This window comes from Protomyctophum parallelum (assembly GCF_964188405.1).
Source record: "Protomyctophum parallelum genome assembly, chromosome: 19".
Classification (NCBI taxonomy): domain Eukaryota; kingdom Metazoa; phylum Chordata; class Actinopteri; order Myctophiformes; family Myctophidae; genus Protomyctophum; species Protomyctophum parallelum.
Genome location: NC_139717.1, coordinates 40643011 through 40664671, shown reverse-complemented (window position 1 = coordinate 40664671; position 21661 = coordinate 40643011). Strand labels below are relative to the sequence as shown.

At 43.6% G+C, this 21661-nt stretch overlaps 2 protein-coding genes across 2 annotated transcripts in view; one reads left to right on the top strand and one right to left on the bottom strand.

Moving 5' to 3' along the window:
• The window catches only part of atad2b (ATPase family AAA domain containing 2B), a 636500-nt gene that overhangs the window by 302370 nt on the left and 312469 nt on the right, over positions 1-21661 (bottom strand). The window lies entirely within an intron of this gene.
• The window catches only part of klhl29 (kelch like family member 29), a 343820-nt gene that overhangs the window by 236947 nt on the left and 85212 nt on the right, over positions 1-21661 (top strand). The window contains 2 exon segments of the mRNA XM_083791051.1: positions 622-683; positions 685-763. Coding sequence (XP_083647177.1) covers positions 622-683; positions 685-763 — 141 coding nt within the window.

The window sequence follows — 21661 nt, the reverse complement described above, 5'->3', positions numbered from 1 at the left end:
GCGCCACTCGGTGGCGCGATATGAGCTTGTAGATCTGCTATTTTTCAATAGCTAAAGCATAACATGATGCTGACACCAAAATGGGTGCCCGTTCAGAATGGGTTAAAGGATGATGCCAAAAAAAATCTAGTTTGGGTTTGGGCGAGCTAAAGGTTGTCTGTGAGGCTAAGAAGGGTTGTCAGGGTTATCGATTGTGATGAGGTAGTTCCTCAGACTGAAATAGAGTCCAAAGCGAAGCACACGCATCTAAAAAATGTACAGGTGCTGAACAAAGAATACGTACAATGAAAAAGGAAGGCAGTCCGCACACTGTTTCTCAGCTCTCAGGTAACTTTATTAAGGTAACAACGTTCCGACCCTTCCGGGTCTTCGTCAGGTAGTTCTTCAGACTGAAATACTCAGCCAGAAAGAGCACTTTTTGCCACCTTGTGAACTTTGTCTTCATGAATCTGCCTCTGTGTTTGCAAATACACACCTGAATCAAGTTATTCTATTAATAACGCATTATCATTAAGGCATGCTTCCTCCGAAGCGTATTCGTGAGATTCGTTCAGCATTCGCGTTCTACTATGCCAGTATAAATGTCAGGATTTCGACTGATGCAACTTGCGTGTCTTTTAGGTGGCGGGCCAGGAAGAGATTCTGAGCGTGTCAAAAGACACCTTAGTGGCCTACCTGTCCAATCCTCAACACCAAGGCAGAGGAGCTGGTGTATGAGACCGCCATAAAGTGGATCAGACGAGACCCCGGCATCAGAGTACAGGTGAGGGGGAGCAGGGGACTAACTAAAGGCTAGGCAATAGAGTTTTATTTGCATACTGACTGTTGGAAGTAACTGTTTCTGCGTGTGCATGACAGACACACACACACACGCTAATTAACTATCATAGTCACATTATACAGTACATCGTTATTTGCATAATTATTGTACACATCATGTCTCCCTCCTTCACTGTCCCTTTCCCCTCTGTCTCAAACGTTTTCAAACATAAAAGAAGCAGTTTAATAGCTGGTTATATCAGTGATTAGGAGTGAGCTGAGTGGCATTAGCCACGCACACACTTGTGCACATGCACGTACGCAATCGGCTACAGCACATATAGCATTGAGGAGTTCCATCTCGGTTCAATATTATGTTCAGCAGTGAATTCCGAATACTTATTTGACCACGGACCGCCATTTGAAAATATGCCAAGGACCCCCATAAGGGAAGGTTTTCATTGTTGTAGCAGTGATTTTCAACCATTTTCATTTCAAGGACCGTCGGTTGGACATGCATATACAATAGGCCACGGATGGAGCTCAATTTAATGGGATTTCGCTCTCTGGGACCCCAATTTATATTGTAAATTCACTGTTAATTTAACTCTGAGTGTACAAATGTACACCATACTCATTTGTACAGTTACCAATTTGGGTCCATTTGGTTTCCTGTTCTATCATTTAGCTGGGGACACCCTCAAGGACTCCTGGGGGTCCCCGGACCCCACTTTGAGAACCACTGGCTAATTAGTCATTTTCAGTCGTGATGTTTTATTTAGCTTTAAGATCCATGCTTACACAGCGCATCAGTGTGGGTTGTTCTTTTCATCGTCAAAACCGGCGTCTATTCCAGTTTCTATAAAATATATTTTTAATTCACACTGAAGTGACTTAAAAGGCGTGGGTGGGGGAAGAAAAGCTCTACTAGTTTGTCTGTTTCTACATGCAGTTCTATGTCTCCTTTCAGAGGAGAATAACACACTGCAAAAACACTGTGTTCCCAAAGCCAGTCAGTGACTCTCTCTCTCTCTCTCTCTGTCTCTCTCTCTCTTCTCTCTCTCTCTTCTCTCTCTCTCTCTCTCTCTCTCTTCTCTCTTCTCTCCTCTCTCTCTCTCTCTCTCTCTTCTCTCTTCTCTCTTCTCTCTCTTCTCTATTCTCTCTCTGTCTCTCTCTCTCTTCTCTCTCTGTCTCTTCTCTCTCTCTCTCTCTCTCTCTCTCTCTCTCTCTCTCTCTCTCTCTCTCTCTCTCTCTCTCTCTCTCTTCTCGCTCTGTCTCTCTCTCTCCCTCTCCCTCTCTGTGTGAAGCGTTCATCAACTCTGGGCTTCAGATGCAGCCTAACACAGCAGTTGCTTTATGATCCCAGGAGTGCCTTGCCCCCAGAATTCACTCTATTCTTAGTTTCACTTCATCTGTTTACGAGACACTGTACTACATGCATTCTTGATATAAAAAAACCCCAAAAACAGCAGCGTGCGCTCACCTGCACGCCCATCTAATGGCTGACTTGACGTTTGCTGCTGTTTCTCCAATAGAAATAGGTATTGACAGTGAATTATAATGGGGTGAATCTCAACAAACGAGAAGAATTGATTAGCCTCAAGGTCCACCTATGTCATGAATATGAAATGCCGATGAGATTACACGGTGCATAGATTAGATAGACGCATCCCTGTAGAAGACACTGCTGGAATGCTGTTTCTTTTATGGATCCTCACCCGAACTCATGAATATAAGAAAAGTGAGACCTTGCAGTTTTTACTTTTGAAAATGATGGATAACTTTACATCGACTAAAATTACATCGGTCCGTCTCAAGAGCCGTCATCCACCCAGAGCCATAGTCACAGCCAGTTTCACTTTAGTGGCGTCCCACTTGTACAAGGCACTGGCATTGGTTTAAGCATTTTATCGCTTGTCGTTTGACTTTTTTTTTAATGGTGCTTTTTTTAATATAGCACTTTCATTCAAAGCGCTTTACATAGATTGTGAATTACATTTACCCATTCACACACACACTGATGGCAGAGGAAACCATGCAAGGTACCAACCTTAAGGACACTTAAGGACATTGACTGTAGGGGTGGGCTACCGGCCACCCCACCCCTGAGCCACTGCCTGTGCAGTGGCGTCACGCTTATTGCCACATTCATCGTCCTGTCTGCCTCCCCCCGAGGTGGATGGTTTGGAGAGGAGCGACGGCCATCACAAAGCACGAGGATGAACAACAAACAGCACTGAGTCAATCAGACAAAAAGAGCGAGCGACTCCCACGCATGTACAGGAGAGAGAGAGGGAAAGGACACCAGGAGAGATTGCTTGTCCTTGTAGATGTAAGCGCTGACAAATGGCCGACGTACGTTCAAGTGATGGACGTGCAAAACCTCTCCCCTGGGGGGTGCACGACACGTTGCTGATGTTTAGAGGTGAATTATGGTGACTTAGTCCGCGCGCCGGTGCCGTGCACCGAAAATTGCGAATTGTAGATGTAGATCTTGTAGATCTGCTACTTTTTGTGCATGAAACCTTGTGCATGAAACCTTGCAAGTATAAATCAGGTATTATTATCCCATTCTGAACGGGCACCCATTTTGGTGTTGGCATCATGTTATGCTTTAGCTATTTAAAAATAGCAGATCTACAAGCTCATATCGCGCCACCGAGTGGCGCGATACGAGCTTGTAGGTCTGCTATTTTTGAAAAATCGAAGAACGACTGACAATTTTTTTAATCTGATCTCAGGTCAGAATGGGTTCATCAGACCAGTGTGTGTCCGGCGGAAACCTCGTATGAATCTGATCTCAGGTCAGAATGGGATAAATCAGGTATTATTGTGTAGTGTAGTCAAAAGCTCCCACCACGGACACTGGACTCAAAGTGGGGCATCTGACGTGGTCCAACGGGTTTGAGATTTGACATGGGTGTTGTGTGAATCCACAAGTTTGGGTCAGATACTCCCCCGATGCACATTTTCTTCACGGGATTGCACACGTGAGGTCTCCATCTTCAGCTTCAAAAGCACAGCTTTGGGCCAGCTAGCGCAGCCCTGCTCAGTCCAACGCAATCTCACACTCTAATGGAGAGGTGGAGAGGTGGAGAGCCTCTCCAAGATGAAAGAGAAGGAATGTACTGAACCTTTTGCCAGTCGTCTGAGCAGCACCGCGAGTGAGAGTGAGAGAGAGCAATGTTAATGTTCGGATCCAGTGCGCGTCTGTGGTCCCTCTCGGCGTATAGTAGCCATGACACCGGACCCAGGTATATGACTGAGCCCTGGGTTCAGCCTCAAATGAGGCGTGACCGGCGCCGGACCAACTGAGGACCAGCTGCCAGAGAGGAGCAAGGCAGGTGAGCAGAGGCAGGGAGGAGAGATCGGGAGGTCCTTTCCCATCATGCACACAGAGAGGACGGTATATGATTCCTAATGGCTTAGTTAACACGCCCTGGTCCACCTCAGGCTCATTTCTCCCCCACCCCTCCTCCCCCCTCTACCGCGGAACCTGTGACACTTTTTTTAATGACACGTCAGAGCAGAATGTCCAAGGAACCGAGATGGAACTGCCCGAAGCTATATATACGCGCCGGTGTGCGTATGTGCGGGGTGCATGTGCACAAGTGTGTGCGCCGTTTCCCGGAGACCCGCGTCGACACACTGTGCTTTCGATTGTGAGCCGCGGGCTACGGAGCTGAGAAGTGGCATATTGAAGGAGCTGGGTAAATAATATGCAATTTCCCTTCTCCATCTCTCTCTCTCTGTCTCTCTCTCTCTCTCTCTGCCTGTCACACTGTCACTAACATCCGATGCCTGTGCCTGGGAAAATGGGGGCCTGGACAACACTTAGAGACGGAGTGAAAGCATTTGGGCGTTAATAATGGGCTCGTATGAGACACAAAGGAATCGAGTGAAACAAGAGAGCCGTGTCACTTTCTTCAGTTGTGTATTATGTACTGTAGGCCACCCAAGTGCGCGTGTGCATTTTTGAGTGCGTATCTAAGAGAGACGGAAAGAATTTGCCTATGTGTATTCGTGTGGAAAAAGGCGACATGAAACCAAAAGGAAGGACAAGCTAACACAAATGCAATCATTGCGCTAGCAAAACATGTATCGCTTTCCACGGCAGTGGAATAGATTTCATGTACAACGAGGGGGAAAAGTCTCTAAATGCCTCGCATACTCCATCTGTAGTTTATAGTCCTTTTATTGACCATGAAACAACATAACATGTACTGTACCGTCTGAGAAATGAATCATCCTTCACGGTCAGTGCTTGCATGCTTAGTTACATGTGCTTAGTTACAAAACGCAGCTTCAGGGGGCCCGTTGGTGGACCATGTTATGTGTTTCTCCTCTTCTAGAAAGTCTTACCGAGGGAAAACTGTCCTTACTTCCACCTAGGAGTCTTTGTGAGAGGGCCAAAGACACATGGTTCCAATTATAACCGCCACGGCCCCTGCCAGAGCCCTGAATAGGACCTCCATTATGCTTCAGTTCAACATATTTCATAGGGGATCCTATCTCACCAGGTGACTTGCTCTGACAAAGAAGGCTGATTAATTGGCTCTCTGGAAAGTGGCCAACTAATGTAGCCGCTAAAAAGGACAGCTAATGGTGTCTTCCACTGATATAAAGGCCAGCCTGGCCATTAGCACAGGCCCACTGTCCACTCCTCAAAAATAACAATGACGGGGCTTCACATTTGCCATTTCCCAGCCAGATTAATATGGGGGGAAAGCTATTACTTTTTATACTCATTTTAAGTTGGCTCTTTATGACTTTTCACTTCTTTGTAGCTCAATGTTAGCTCAATAGCTGTTATTTATGTAGTAGTGTATTCAAAATAGCTGGGGAGTGATTGCCATTTACAGGCTAAATGTATTACTTGTAAATTAAGTTTATCTGGCGTACTATGAACTATACCAGGGGTAGGCAACCTTTATTATCAGAAGAGCCATTTTTGGCCCAAAAACGTATTACAATCCTATCTGGAGCCGCAACATATGTTTGCTTTAATAAAGCAAACTTTAATTATTCATGTTTTTTCTGGTCTTTCAATATTACATTTTATTGTTTGCTAATTTCAAGTCAAGTATACTGTACCAGTAAGCCAGCAGCATTGGTGGCGAAAACAAACAAAGATGTCTTATCATGAATACATTCTTCTATTTTCCTTCATTAACCCATTCTGACCGGGCACCCATTTTGGTGTTGGCATCATATTATGCTTTAGCTATTGAAAAATAGCAGATCTACAAGCTCATATCGCGCCACCGAGTGGCGCGATACGAGCTTGTAGGTCTGCTATTTTTGAAAAATCTAAAAAAACGACTGACATTTTTAGAATCTGATCTCAGGTCAGAATGGGTTCAATTAGATTCTTATTTTTATCTGCATGGTGTATAGGCAACATTGTTTTGCAATATCAAAATTAAAGAATAACTTTATGCCTACTACAAATTCAATAATAAATTATGATTAAATGTAAAAAAGAAAAGAAAAAGAAAACCTCTTATTCCTTTTCATACTTCTTTGCCGTAGCAACTGGGAGCCACGGGAGAGGACCTACAGTATAAGAGCCATATGTGGCTCTAGAGCCGCTGGTTGCCTACCCCTGAACTAACCCATTCTGACCTGAGATCAGATTCATACGAGGTTTCCGCCGGACACACACTGGTCTGATGAACCCATTCTGACCTGAGATCAGATTCTAAAAATGTCAGTCGCTCTTCGATTTTTCAAAAATAGCAGACCTACAAGCTCGTATCGCGCCACTCGGTGGCGCGATATGAGCTTGTAGATCTGCTATTTTTCAATAGATAAAGCATAACATGATGCTAACACCAAAATGGGTGCCCGGTCAGAATGGGCTAAGCTAACCTGCTCGACACAGGTACAATTACTGTACCAGAATTTGCACTCATTCTAAAATAAACCTTTTACCTGTGGGAAAACAAATCAAGGCCAAAATGAGCACTTTCTGCCTTGGTTTGAATTCAACTCCTTGGCCAGGAACAGACTGTGAAATCTCACACATCATCGTCATCAGTCAGATAATGGGGATGAATTGGTTTCCGACGTGGGTTTGATGGGGAAATGGAATGGCAACACATCATTGGCTGTTTGCACCCTAACTATCTCTAATAATATTAGAACTACAGTATTATATAGCGGTATGTGTATAATAAACATCGCCTGAAGAAATTGTCACCACTGTAACGAGCCACCATGGATGCCGTGAACGCATTCAACATGGAGCTGTTCTCCATGATGGACATGAAGCCTCCATCATGCTAAGACGATGTCAAAACAAAACCGGCTATACAAGTTATTAAAAGCCTCTTAAGCCCCAACCCCCCGCCGGCGGGGGCAGCGGCTGTCCACCTCATGAACAGCTCTCAGCGGGTAAATGGGGTCAGGGTCTCAGGTTCCAACTCCGATATTTTTGTTTTTCCCTCCTGGACCCCCCCTGGGGTTTAAGAGGTGTTTAAGCTCTACACGCATGTTGTCCACATTCTTGAAAAGTTCATCAAGTGTGAGCCAGAAGTGCAAAGTTCTTTTCAACTTTCCCTCACGGTACTTATCGGCCTCATGCCGGTATTTGCCCTTAGAGTTTACCACCTGCTTAAGTTAAGGTTTAAACTACTTTTATCACAAAACCTCTGTTAATCTACCGAGTATCACAAATCCCATGAGGAACTGTACACTTAAAAACAAAAAATAATTATATCTACATGAAATCCAATGTTACTCCAACTGAGAGGCACTGAATTGTATATATTTACATAATTTATAGTGGTTATGCATTTTAAGATAACTATGGTTTGCACACTGCATTAGGGGGAGTACATTTTATGCGTTTCAACAATGTAGAGTCAATCAGTGAGGAGGACATTAACATTAAGGCAAAAAAAAAGTTAACTTAATTAACATAATATCCGGCTGTCCCCTCTGGTTGAATTTCCCACGGCTCAAACTAAACATGGCAGCAGCCTGATTAATTTAACATCCTCCCAGCTCCAACTTCCGAGAATGCTTTTCACCTCAAAAAGGGACGATTTACCTCACTAAGTGTGTGTGTGAGAGAGAGAGAGAGAGAGAGAGAGAGGGAGCTCAGAACTTGACGAGGTTGACAACTTCCTTGAATAGGAAACTGAATATGGTTTGACGTGAGCTTAATTAACATCAGACTTTAACCCATTCTGACCGGGCACCCATTTTGGTGTTGGCATCATGTTATGTTTTAGCTATTGAAAAATAGCAGATCTACAAGCTCATATCGCGCCACCGAGTGGCGCGATACGAGCTTGTAGGTCTGCTATTTATTTTTTTAATCGAAGAACGACTGAAATTTTTAGAATCTGATCTCAGGTCAGAATGGGTTAATCAGACCAGTGTGTGTCCAGTGGAAACCTCGTATGAATCTGATCTCAGGTCAGAATGGGTTAATATCAGACTGCTGCCTGTGTGATCCGTGGAAAATTGGAGGAGACAGGAGACACGGCAGACAATGAAGATCGATGCCAAGGCCATTTTTACTTTTCCTCCAATATGTCTGGAACTCCTCTATTCTCTCTCTCTTTCTGCTGCTCTCTCCATCTCCCATGTACACACACACACACACACACACACACACACACACACACACACACACACACACACACACTTGTGCCTTGACGCATGTATGTCAGAGTCTATATCCCTTGGTCTCAGGAGTTCACAGTAGAACGACTATCGCTCAGACACAGAGCTCAGAGCGTCCCTATAGCATGACTTGTAATCTCACAAAACGGACTCGTTCTGACTTGTTTATGCAAGCCAGTGATCTGTGCACCACCCTCTTCATCCTCCGCATTCCCTCGCGGTCCCGCAGACGGCCCAGCTCCATGATGTGTGCAACGAGTCGAACGCGGCCACTCCACTCCAGCGACAGCCTCTACGCACGCATCGGAGACTTTTCATTTCCGCAGCAGGTCTCTGGTGAAACACGCCATCGCTCAAATCCGGGTTGCACCAGGGATATGAGAGAGAATTGCTCCATCACTGCCTGGGCTGCCACAGGAAACATTCTTCGTTTTTCAATTGACCATGCGAGGAAAATAATATCAGGCTGCGACAGAAAAAATATATTGCACCGTGTGGGAGAATTGCATGCTAATGTAGGCATTTCTTTGGAATTTGCGGCGTCTTATAACCGTTTCGGAGTTGCGTTAACACTCCCGGTTTCCACTGTGTAAAAAGCGATAACATCATACCAATGTTCCGATTCAGTGGACAAGCGTGTTATATTGATCGAGGCATGAACATACTGGGGGCAGCAGTGTTTCAGAAGGTAAAAAAGACCATCTGGGAGCCGGAAGGTTCCTGGTTCGATCCTCGTCTCCTCCTGGCTGCATGTTGACGTTTCCTTGAGCAAGACACCGGCCACTCTAATTGCTCCCCGATGAGCATGTTGTTGCCTCTGTGTGGTTGCCTCTGTGCGGTTGCCTCTGTGCGGTTGCCTCTGTGTGGTTGCCTCTGTGCGGTTGCCTCTGTGCGGTTGCCTCTGTGCGGTTGCCTCTGTTCGGTTGCCTCTGCCGTAGTTGTGTGATTGTGTACCGACCACGTACTGTGTAACGGTGTTCTTCTTCTGACCTGAGATCAGATTCATACGAGGTTTCCACTGGACACACACTGGTCTGATTAACCCATTCTGACCTGAGATCAGATTCTAAAAAATGTCAGTCGTTCTTCGATTTTTCAAAAATAGCAGACCTACAAGCTCGTATCGCGCCACTCGGTGGCGCGATATGAGCTTGTAGATCTGCTATTTTTCAATAGCTAAAGCATAACGTGATGCCAACACCAAAATGGGTGCCCGGTCAGAATGGGTTAAGTAAAGCACATCTTAAAGGACCACTTCACCACTTTTCAACCTATCTTCATATAGTAGGTCCTCACTAATAATCATGATGAAATGGCACGATGTTTTTCTACTCAGTCCGTGTCTCATAGGAGGGCTGTGGGCAGTTTAGAAACCGTCTTCCAGTGACATCATCATTAGGCAGATTATTACAGAATTATTTTACAAAAAGGTTTATATTTTCATTATCGTGAGAACGATGGCTTCCATTTTCGCATTGCAACTTTTCAGGACTAGAAAGCCTGCCGTTTTTATTAGCTTGTATACCCCATCGATGACGTCACTGAAAGACGGCATTTGGGTGGTTGGAAAGTGTAGGAAAAGCGGCATTTGACTTTTGTCTGGAACAGAATTAATTAGTTTAGTTTTTTTTACTGAAACATTCATGCTGATACGGTACATCACCCTCCAGGGATCTATACTGCATTGCTATTGAAGAGTGTTTTTGTCAATAACCTATCCCCATGCAGTCCCTGTCACTGTGAGTGCTGAGTCTGACATTTCTGAAGTGTAGTTAGTAGAAAATCACAGTGTCCTCTGATGCAGTGACAGTGAGGAGTTTCAGTGGTGGAAAAGTATATGCATTTACTTCACTAAAAGTAGCAATTCTGCATTGCAGAAATACTACAAGTAGTAGTCCAGAATTCAAAATGTACTTAAGTAAAAGTACATAAGTATTGGTATCAAAAGTAGTACCCAAAAGTAGAAAGTACTCAGTATTTAAATCTACAAAGTAACTAGTAGTAGTAACGAAAGTTTTCAAATAAATGTAGAGGAGTAAAAGTTCAATATTTGCCTCTGAGATGTAGTGGAGTAGAAGTAAAAAATATTGGAAATAGAAAATAGTAAAGTAAAGAATATACTGATATTTTTGATATACAAATACATCAAAAATGTACTAAATTACAGTACTTAACCCTCTAACACCCGCATTAATTTCTACTTGCAAAAAATAGATTTCAACCTTACTACTACTTTGTACTACTAGGACTGACACTAAAACATATGTTAAAAAAAATAAAAAAATAAAGTTTGATGGAAAATTTATAATAATTATATAATAATATAAAAAAATCATAATTTACATTTGGGGGATATCTTTCACAATAATGAATAAAACATGTTCTAGACATTCTAATGATCACAAAAAAACATATATTACAATTATTTTACCTACTTTTATTAGGGTAAAGGTCAAAAGTCTTAGGTTAAAAAATGTTCAAAATCGCACAGAGTCCAGACATTTTTAATTTGTGTGAATTTCAGCCTCTGTGGGGGGTATTTATATGCAAATATCATGACCAATGTCATTGAAATGGCATTGCAATGAACATCCCTGATGACATTTAGGTGAAAAAAGAACAGAAAAAAATTATAATAATTTAGTAATTAAATAAAATAAAATTGTTGCTAAAAAGCAACGCTGGGTGTTAGAGGGTTAAGTACATTTTCCAGCCATCCATCCATCTTCAACCACGTGTCCGTAGTCGTAGTCGAGTCGCAGGGGCCACCTGAGAGCTTCAGACTCCAGAGCAACATTAGTGACCGAGGCGTTCCAAGGCCAGTGAGTCGATGCGTTTCCTCCAACTGCGCCGTGGTCTGCCCTGGGGTCTCCTCCCAGTGGGCCGTGCCTCGAAGACCTCCCTAGGGAGACGCCCGAGAGGCATCCTAACCAGATGTCCGAACCACCAGCCACCCGTTGAAGAAAACATAGTTAAATTATAATAAAATCCACAGACGCACGTAAAGGGATATTTCACTTTCAAACATGTTTGTAACTTCAAACTTTTAACCATGAAAGATTTATTGAAAACACCCGTCCTTGGTTCTAGTGACTGATATTGTACTTCTAAAGTGTGATTACTTTTTTCATATATATATATATATATATATATATATATTATGTTTATTCTATTTGAAAGTTAAATAAATTAAGTTAAATGCGACACATTGTAAAACATAAACGTATGAAAACATGGAGTTGCAAGGTTTCCTACTCACAGCAACAACGATACATATACTGCTATATACATATGCAGAAATGTTGCACACATTTTTATGGGGGGGAATGGGGGAAAATCAATGCCTCTGCTTTTAGATAAACCCTCACGGTCATTATATACGTTTTAATCAGTGAGGATATGATTTATTCCTGCTTCTGTTCAGAATTGACGGAAATGTAGACTTGTTTCACAACTCTAACACTGTACACACATTCATACAATTAAACTCCGGAGACTTGCATACATACATTGTTGCCACAGTTTATGTACAAAAAGCCAACACACACAAAGTAAGACGGTGAAAGCTGTGGTCACTCCAGGTGACTGAGTTTGTTAGTGCTGTGAGGCTAAACATGGCTGCACGCTCTATTGAACAGCCCCCCCACTGACAAACACAGACCTGCGTGTGTGTGTGTGTGTGTGTGTGTGTGTGTGTGTGTGTGTGTGTGTGTGTGTGTGTGTGTGTGTGTGTGTGTGTGTGTGTGTGTGTGTGTGTGTGTGTGTGTGTGTGTGTGTGTGTGTGTGTGTGTGTGTGTGTGTGTGTGTGTGTGTGTGTGTGTGTGTGTGTGTGTGTGTGTGTGTGTGTGTGTGTGTTGTATGTGAATGAGTGAGTCTGGGAGTCGTGTATTCCGTCATGTGTTAAGCTAGTGCAGAGGGTTGACAGTCCATTTGTCCACACTAAAGCAGGCGAGCGCTTCTGTCTGCTCAAAGAAAAGCAAATGGATATGAGCAGCGGAGTATCATTTAATTAATGGTTCCACCAGAGCCGAATCATTTCACTTTACACACACACACAGACACACACATGCGTCACGCGCTCAAGCGCGCACACACACACACACACACACACACACACACACTCTCATGCACACAAATACCTACGCACATGCACAAGTGCACGCACACACGCACAGGAGGCGTTAGTCCTTGCTGACAGTAGCGCAATAGGAAACGCTCAGCAGGCATTTGTCATTTTGTGTCGGTGGATGGCAGCCTCCCGGCTGCCTTTGACAGATCTGAGAGACTCCTCTGTTCGACACATTATCCCTGCCTCGCACCCAGACATCCACATTGTATGTGCGTGTGTGTGTGTGCGTGTGCGTGTGTGTGTGTGTGTGTGTGTGCATGCGCACACGCGACAGATCTCTGTCATGTGGATGCCGGAGAGGCTTTCATACGAATCACTTCCCTTTACTTTATGTTCCAGTTGACCACAGCAAAACAAATTGGAGTGTTAATTTAACCCATTCTGACCTGAGATCAGATTCATACGAGGTTTCCGCTGGACACACACTGGTCTGATTAACCCATTCTGACCTGAGATCAGATTAAAAAAATGTCAGTCGTTCTTCGATTAAAAAAAAAATAGCAGACCTACAAGCTCGTAGCGCGCCACTCGGTGGCGCGCTATGAGCTTGTAGATCTGCTATTTTTCAATAGCTAAAGCATAACATGATGCTAACACCAAAATGGGTTCCCGTTCAGAATGGGTTACAAATGGACCAATACGGGTCCATTTGGTTCCATTTGTACACGATGTGAGTTACAGACCCATAACGGACCATTTTTGCATTCATATTCATTTAACCCTGGATTTAGCAGGGTATGCCGTACAATGCAGTCCAATACAATCCTTTCCGATTTGTATTGGAACTCTTCATTTCAACTATATTTCATATCGTAAGCTACAGTATGTGCATACCGGTAATCATTTATTTCTATGCTATTATATTATTACTGTTGTAATTATATCATAATTATTATTACTCTACTCTATTGATAGTATTTGTAGGGTCTATTTGATTGGGACAATTAAAAATACACATTGAAAACTGAATGCGTCACATTTTCTGGAGCTTATGCAAATTCTCAGCGCCTGTGATCAAAGCTAGGATGTCACAGGATTGATAACAAATAATAATAATAATAATAATTTGTAACAAGATCAATGGATCACGGCTGGCAATCTGATCATGTATTCTGTAACAAATCATAGCTGTTGCTTAACAAAGTATACATTCCAAGTATAATGAGGTCCCACTGGACTGTCAGTTGGGCAATTGTGAACTTTTCAAAATAATTAAACTCCCACAATGTTCGATAGCCAGCCAGCATTAGAATTTAGAATTCAACATGTTGTCTTTGTCTGTATTATAAAGCTTCTAAATTGGTGGCATGATTTGACCGCTCTGCAGTTGGCAGGAATTCAACTGCAATGTGGACTGTGTAGTATTAGACTTTTTAATCACCGCACATTTATATTCATTTATTTAAATGTGAACAGGTTGAGGCCTAATATATGAAACTACAGCAATCACATTGACTAGGTTTGGACAAACCCCATTCTAATGTGATGCAGGTTTGGTGGGATCATTATACTTAATACATAGAGAATAATACAGTTTATTCTCCCGGCAGTATGAACAAAAATTCCATACAGAATTCAATAGTGTGGCTTGTCGGTAGACTAGTTTTGCATGCGTGCGTGCGTGCGTGAGATAGATACTGATAGATTGGAGCATGAGAATGGATGTATTCCAGACCCAGAGTGTTGTACTGTATGCATATTGAATATGGTGAGTGATATTTGTGTCTATCGGCACTGCAACTAGTGCGTGCGTGCGTGCAATACACGTGTGTTTGTGTGCGTATATGTCTGAGTTGGTGTGTGTGTGTATGGGTTGACCGTGCATGTGAATAGCATTGGGCAGCAGGGTGCAAGGCGCTACTGTATCTCCAGTAGAAAAACAGATGGACTTGAGCTTACTTTTCCTATAATTGCGTCTTGTCTGAGAGGAGAATGAAAGATGGAGAATGCCCCGTGGGAGGAGCGCGACTGTTAGCTAAAAGTAGCTTCCCCATATGTCCTCGTACTGCCGTGGATAGCCTTGAAGCCTTGCTGCCTCCATATGGTCTGTGTATTGAAAGAAGCTGAAGTCCTTAAGCTTGATTTATAGTTGGGTTCCACATCGGAAGTAGCTGATCCACACGCTCACAAGTCATCGAGATGTGGCGTGTTTTCAGCTTGTAGATCGTCTATTTTTTTGGTGTGCAAAACTGCAAAACGGTCTACCCGAATAAACGCTGTCTCGCATCGCTTGAAGATCCGCTGGGAGTGGAGTGCTTTTTTGCAGTCCACTCTTTGCCGCCTTTTGATCTGCATATTTCAGAGATTATTCCTGCTGTAATTCACCCTTAGAGAGTGGAGGCAGAAATTGCCATATGTCTTAAGAGGGGCACACACAAACACGTGTTATAAAGGCCCCAATTTGAGGGCCGTATTGCGTTTGATTACGTTGGTAATGCTTGTAAACATTGGAGTAAACCGTCCCCTCAGGTCTGGTGCTGTTGCTGCCCTCAAAAATTTGAGGTATTGTTATTTTGATTGAAACGGACCTATAATTATATATTTAGATTGATTGTCATCTTCGACAGTAGAGATACTCGCACACCAATGTCCCCCCTAAGCCTGAAAAGACAGTCCACAACATGCAGACATTAAAGCTAAAATCTGTATTGCCAACCCTCTTAAGTTTGTCTTCTATACAGTGGCACCCAAGACAACTCTTGATGTCCCAAGCATTACCACAGGCTCAGTCCACGTTCATTTTGCTTAACTCTTGTACAACGGATAGTGAAAATATGCTGCTCAGCAAGTTCACAACAAGACGTTGTGTGAACTTGCCATTTTCGCCTATACATACAGGCAATCCTATCATGGTACCATACTGGGGACCTTCCTCAAAAGTGATGCTATAGGCCTACTGTAAGTACCATATCAATAGCATTCCTAAATATGACACTCTGTGAATCTGAGAATAGCCTAAATGTCCTCAATTTGTGGGCTCTTTCTCATATGTCTGCCCTAGCAAAGACATTTCATCCTCTCGAGTATAGAAATACAATCCATGCAGGCGCGTACACACGCACAGCCAGCCGAGCCTCCGGTTGCCGAGTGATTTAAGTCACTAGGCGTGTGTTGATCACATGCACTCAATCATTCGCCATGTGCAGAGGCACAAACACATTTATATGTAATAGCCCACATGCCATATTAGTCCAATGACACTGCTCTGTAAATGAGCTTCCATTAGTATTTACCCATGCTTGGGGGCCAGCAATGGCTTTCACTCGCCGCACTGCCATTTATCTAATGGACGAGGTACAATGTGGTCCCCCTACACCGAATTTCCAGACAAAGAAAACATTTTATAACTGTAAACATGCTGGATTGTGGAATTGTGGCTTTTTCTATCAAAACATATTCCATACACATTATCAGAGTGCACCAGACTCTATTTGTGTGTGGGTGTACAGTATGTACTAAAAACTAAGTACTAAATCCAGAAACCAAATTTGGTTTATGAAAAGCCTTTCAGTGAGCTCTCAACAGGTGTGCATTCAGCACAAGTTACAGTTACATCTTGTTGCCACGACAACGGACAGCAGTACGACGCCACTTCATGGCCTCACATTGGTGGAATATTGGAGACGAGAGCAGTTAGAGTTACTGTAACAAAGCAAATACGAAGGAAGTTCTCATATCTCACAGCCCAAGACCTTTAATACCCTTTAAACACAGCCCCTAATTGAACCTTGCATTTCACGTGGTATTAACCACATTCACCCTTACATCTCTACAAAAAAAAGAGGAAGAAACTGATCTCAGATCTGAGGGAACGGAACACAAGTGAAGCTATAGGGTGCCTTGTCAATGCACAACGACATGGAAAGCCCCACATGCAAAATGTCAAGACATAACAATATTGAACACGAGTTCAATTTCTTGAATTTTTGTTGTCGACAGTTGCGCGGCGAGGAACCGTTGCTGTGAAGCTTGGATAGCTTTTCCCTCCCTGGACTAAAAACAAAGCAACAGCAGGTCTTTTTATATCCTGTCAGCCAATCAACGCCGACTCCTCTCCTCTGTGCCAGTGCGACGCAGCGGGAGGTTTCATCAACCACACCGCGCCGTATGGTTACAGCAAACTGACGGAACATCCAAGCGAACATGTCTGGACACACACACACACACACACACACACAGAAAAACCACACACACCAACAGAAAAACCTCTAACTATCTTTGTGAGCACATCAGTATTTTAGGACAACTATAGTTTTTGAGTGGTGCACTGTTGCCTGCTAATGAGAGAGACAGAGAGAGAGGATGGGGGGGGGGGGGGAAGGGGGGATTGCACCACTCAGTTCACACAGGTGTGATTTGTTTTTTTTAGTGCACTGAAAATATTTGATCTATGAGCTTGTAGATCGGCAAGTTGTGGTGTGCGACAAGTATACATCAGACCTTTTAATTGCCTAATCTGAATGCTCACCAAACCAGCTTGTTTTTCTTTTTTAACCATTTATCTTGTAAGGAGCAGGAAAGTTGTCTATTTTTCTCTCTCGCACGCACGCACGTACACACACACACACACACACACACACACACACACACACACACACACACACACACACACACACACACACACACACACACACACACACACACACACACATATATATTATACAGTACACACAAGTACACACTGCCTGGCCAGTATAGCACATTAACGGAGGAGGTAAAGCCCCGGAGGTCACTTCAGCAGGCAGGAGGCCTGTGGAGAGGCTCAGTGTAGCAGGCAGGCAGGCCACTATTAACCCATTCTGACCTGAGATCAGATTCATACGAGGTTTCCACTGGACACACACTGGTCTGATTAACCCATTCTGACCTGAGATCAGATTCTAGAAATGTCAGTCGCTCTTCGATTTTTCAAAAATAGCAGACCTACAAGCTCGTATCGCGCCACTCGGTGGCGCGATATGAGCTTGTAGATCTGCTATTTTTCAATAGCTAAAGCATAACATGATGCCGACACCAAAATGGGTGCCCGTTCAGAATGGTTTAAGGCTGGTCCCAGGAGTATGCGTGCCACACGGCATGCAGAGCAGCGCTGGGGCTAAACTGTCACACTGGCCTCTCTGCTGAGGCAGAAAGCCTGTGGAAGGAACAGAACGAACGGGACTGCTGGCATATAGTTAGAGGTCATGGAAGAAAGAACACGGGTGGATGAATATGTAGGTACAGTATAATATAATATCCCTGCTGCTCCATGTCGGGGCAGAGACCTTGTATCTCCATATTTCACATTTTTGTGTTTGTTCCTTTACGCCCCCTTAACCCATTCTGACCGGGCACCCATTTTGGTGTTGGCATCATGTTATGCTTTAGCTATTGAAAAATAGCAGATCTACAAGCTCATATCGCGCCACCGAGTGGCGCGATACGAGCTTGTAGGTCTGCTATTTTTTGAAAAATCGAAGGACGACTGACATTTCTAGAATCTGATCTCAGGTCAGAATGGGTTCATCAGACCAGTGTGTGTCCAGTGGAAACCTCGTATGAATCTGATCTCAGGTCAGAATGGGTTAAATGAATGCCGTACTCGCTCTTGCATCAACAGTGTCGGTACCGAAAAGGCCCGATCTACACGCGGGCCATGCGTCGCATCGTGAGCCGGTAGATAACATACTGTAGTCTATTTTCTTGAAAGTGGTTAACCCATTCTGACCTGAGATCAGATTCATACGAGGTTTTCCACTGCACACACACTGGTCTGATGAACCCATTCTGACCTGAGATCAGATTCTAAAAATGTCAGTCGTTCTTCGATAAAAAAAAAATAGCAGACCTACAAGCTCGTATCGCGCCACTCGGTGGCGCGATATGAGCTTGTAGATCTGCTATTTTTCAATAGCTAAAGCATAACATGATGCCGACACCAAAATGGGTGCCCGGTCAGAATGGGTTAAGTCTATCTCCGTTTTATATACTGCATATTGAACTAATCAAAGCTATTAATTAACCAGAGCTTGTGACTAAATGACTACACTGGATCCATTGAAACACAGGTTATTTCTTTCCATTTCCTGAAAATTAACGTTTTTGGACGTGCAAGCTTTCCATTCCACAGCACCGATATGTAGGTACATGACATAAGAGGCATGTATTATACTGTTTACACACACTGACTATACCGTGTGCATACCGGTGTTCTTCATGTTTGTTGAGATAAGACAGCTTTTTATGATCACTACATTTAACTTTTGTTATACGGTTTTATAAACTTGCATAACGGATGCAAATGTATGCAAAACCCACTGGTGGAACTTAGGGCTTCAAGTCACTTGACACCGTCAGCGCTGCCAGTGCTCCTCCAGCAATTTACCATTTTTCATGTTTAAACAAGAAGCTATTTTGAAATTAATACACCATAATTATCAGATAACAAATCTCAGTAGGATGGCATTCCAGTCCATTCCAGTTGATCTAACTAGAGATGCACTCTGTTGAGCTGCCAACTTGCGCTTTGGACACAAGTTGGCCATGAATGCCACCGAGTGGCGCGATACGAGCTTGTAGGTCTGCTATTTTTGAAAAAATCGAAGAACGACTGACATTTTTTATAGAATCTGATCTCAGGTCAGAATGGGTTAATCAGACCAGCGTGTGTCCAGTGGAAACCTCGTATGAATCTGATCTCGGGTCAGAATGGGTTAAAAAAAACATTGAAAGCCGCGGGGCTCAAGCCAACTTCCTGCGACTGAGTGCCGTCCGACTTGGGAATCAGCGGCCTATATATTATTTTATGGGCCATTCATTGACGTGCATTTCCCGTCAGTCCACCAGTCACCCCATGCCATACATGGTCATGCCTCGTCACATCAGCAGCGATGGAGATCCCTGATGTCATCAATATTAAGCCCATATATGGGAATGCTCATATATGGAGATCCCTGATGTCATCAATATTGGCCAGCAACTCTACATCTGGCATCTTACAGTAGATCTCCATATAGACCGATTCCGTAGCGGGTCTCATGGTCGCAGCCTACGTATTTCCTGTAGGCGGACTCGACGTAGCTGCGGGGGTAAAACCCTCACCAGGCGCATCTCTTCCACTACAGTGAACGGCAGAGTGACTGATGTTAGTTTGCCTCAAACTTTACTCTTTTACCTGCTTTTTTACTAACACTAACATTACAAAGATGCCCAGAACATCGAGATGAACCCGTGTAGTTTATGGCTGCTCCAACAGTAGTGGCAACATAAAAAAGAAATAAAAACGGAATGTCTAATATCCACCGCGTTGGCGGGGACCAGAGCCATTGAGTTATGGTTGAGACGAAGCAGTGAAAGATACATAACGCCAGTCTTACCCAATACCAAATATTTCTGTTTTATTAACACAAGGCTGCTGTACTTTATACCTCATACTTTAAATGCTTAGTATGAGGTATAAAATACAGCAGCCTTGTGTTCATAAAACAGAAAGATTGGGTATTGGGTAAGACTGAAATTATGTATCTTTCAGGACCTTTCACTGCTCAATGGCTCTGGTCTCAGCCACCACGGTGGATATTTTGACATTCCGTTTTTATTTCTTTTTTATGTTGCCACTACTGTTGGAGCAGCCATAAACTACACAGGTTCATCTCGATGTTCTGGGCATCTTTGTAATGTTAGTGTTAGTAAAAAAGCAGGTAAAAGAGTAAAGTTTGAGGCAAACTAACATCAGTCACTCTGCCGTTCACTGTAGTGGAAGAGATGCGCCTGGTGAGGGTTTTACCCCCGCAGCTACGTCGAGTCCGCCTACAGGAAATACGTAGGCTGCGGCCATGAGACCCGCTACGGAATCGGTCTATATGGAGCTAACCTGTTCTGACGTTCCATAATTATGTTGATCCTTCCCCATCCATCCTTCCTCTTCGATGTCTCCCTTTTGACCGATACCTGTCCATTCAAACTCTAGACGGGCCCGCCCCAAAGCTATTAGTGCAGCTGCGCCCGGCAGACGGCGAAAACTAGAGTTTTCAACAGGCCCTAGAATTAAGGCCCGGCCCTACCTGGGCCCTCATCAAACCCTGTGCACCCAAGACATGCTCCATATATGGCCAGTACATGGTCTGCCGTGCAGACATAGGGTAGATGCTAGTATGGGTGAAGGCTAGAGAGGTGCTGGGTGTTTGTTCACACTGACAACCTGGCAGCAGTGACAGCAGCAGCAGTATACTGAGTGTCAGTCTGCTTGAATAGGCGACATAGCTGGACCATTAGAATCGTGGGTGTGAGTGAGTGTGTATGAGTGCATTTTGACTTGTGTGTGTGTGTGTGTGTGTGTGGTACGTGTTTGTGTATCCATGCACGTATACAGTAGGCCTACACTTGTCTATATTCTGTCCACAGTATATATACTGCATAAAACCCAGTGGTGAGTGACATGTTCGTTGACATGCACCTTCTCCACGTTTTGATAGCAAAATAAATTGTTGAGTTTGGAAAAAGACAAAAGTAGCCAGTCTACAAGCTCACTACGAGTCGCATTATGAGCTTGTAGGTCTGCTATATTAACCCCCCCCCCCCCTTTCTAAAGAATAAAGAAATACCTGGCAGATTTTGGCAGATTTGCCTAAAATAGGGACACCAGATTCTTCAAAGGTTATGGAAAAACTGGCGCAGTGAAGCGATGTTACATTATCGAAAACTTCAAAGCGATTTGAATTGTGGTATTATTAAACATGAATATCAACATTTCCAAAAGTTAATGATTATTAATTATTTCAGTCTGACCAGAAGCAGGGATAAAACATCAACATGAATTACCAGCGGGAGGATATCAAAAGCAGAGGTATTGATCCCCCCCCCCCAGCCTCCCCAGCAAATCAAACCCTATTATATTTATTACATCGCTTGGTATAAAGCTCAATTCTGATTGGGCTCAGTCTGCGGTCCGTTATTTCTAGATAGCAGGCCGCTGCTACAGGATGGATAATTGGCTCATCAGCAACTGTACAGTCTAATGGACTACATTCTTTTGCGGAAGCGAATTAACCCATTCTGACCTGAGATCAGATTCATACGAGGTTTCCGACTGGACACACACTGGTCTGATGAACCCATTCTGACCTGAGATCAGATTCTAAAAAATGTCAGTCGCTCTTC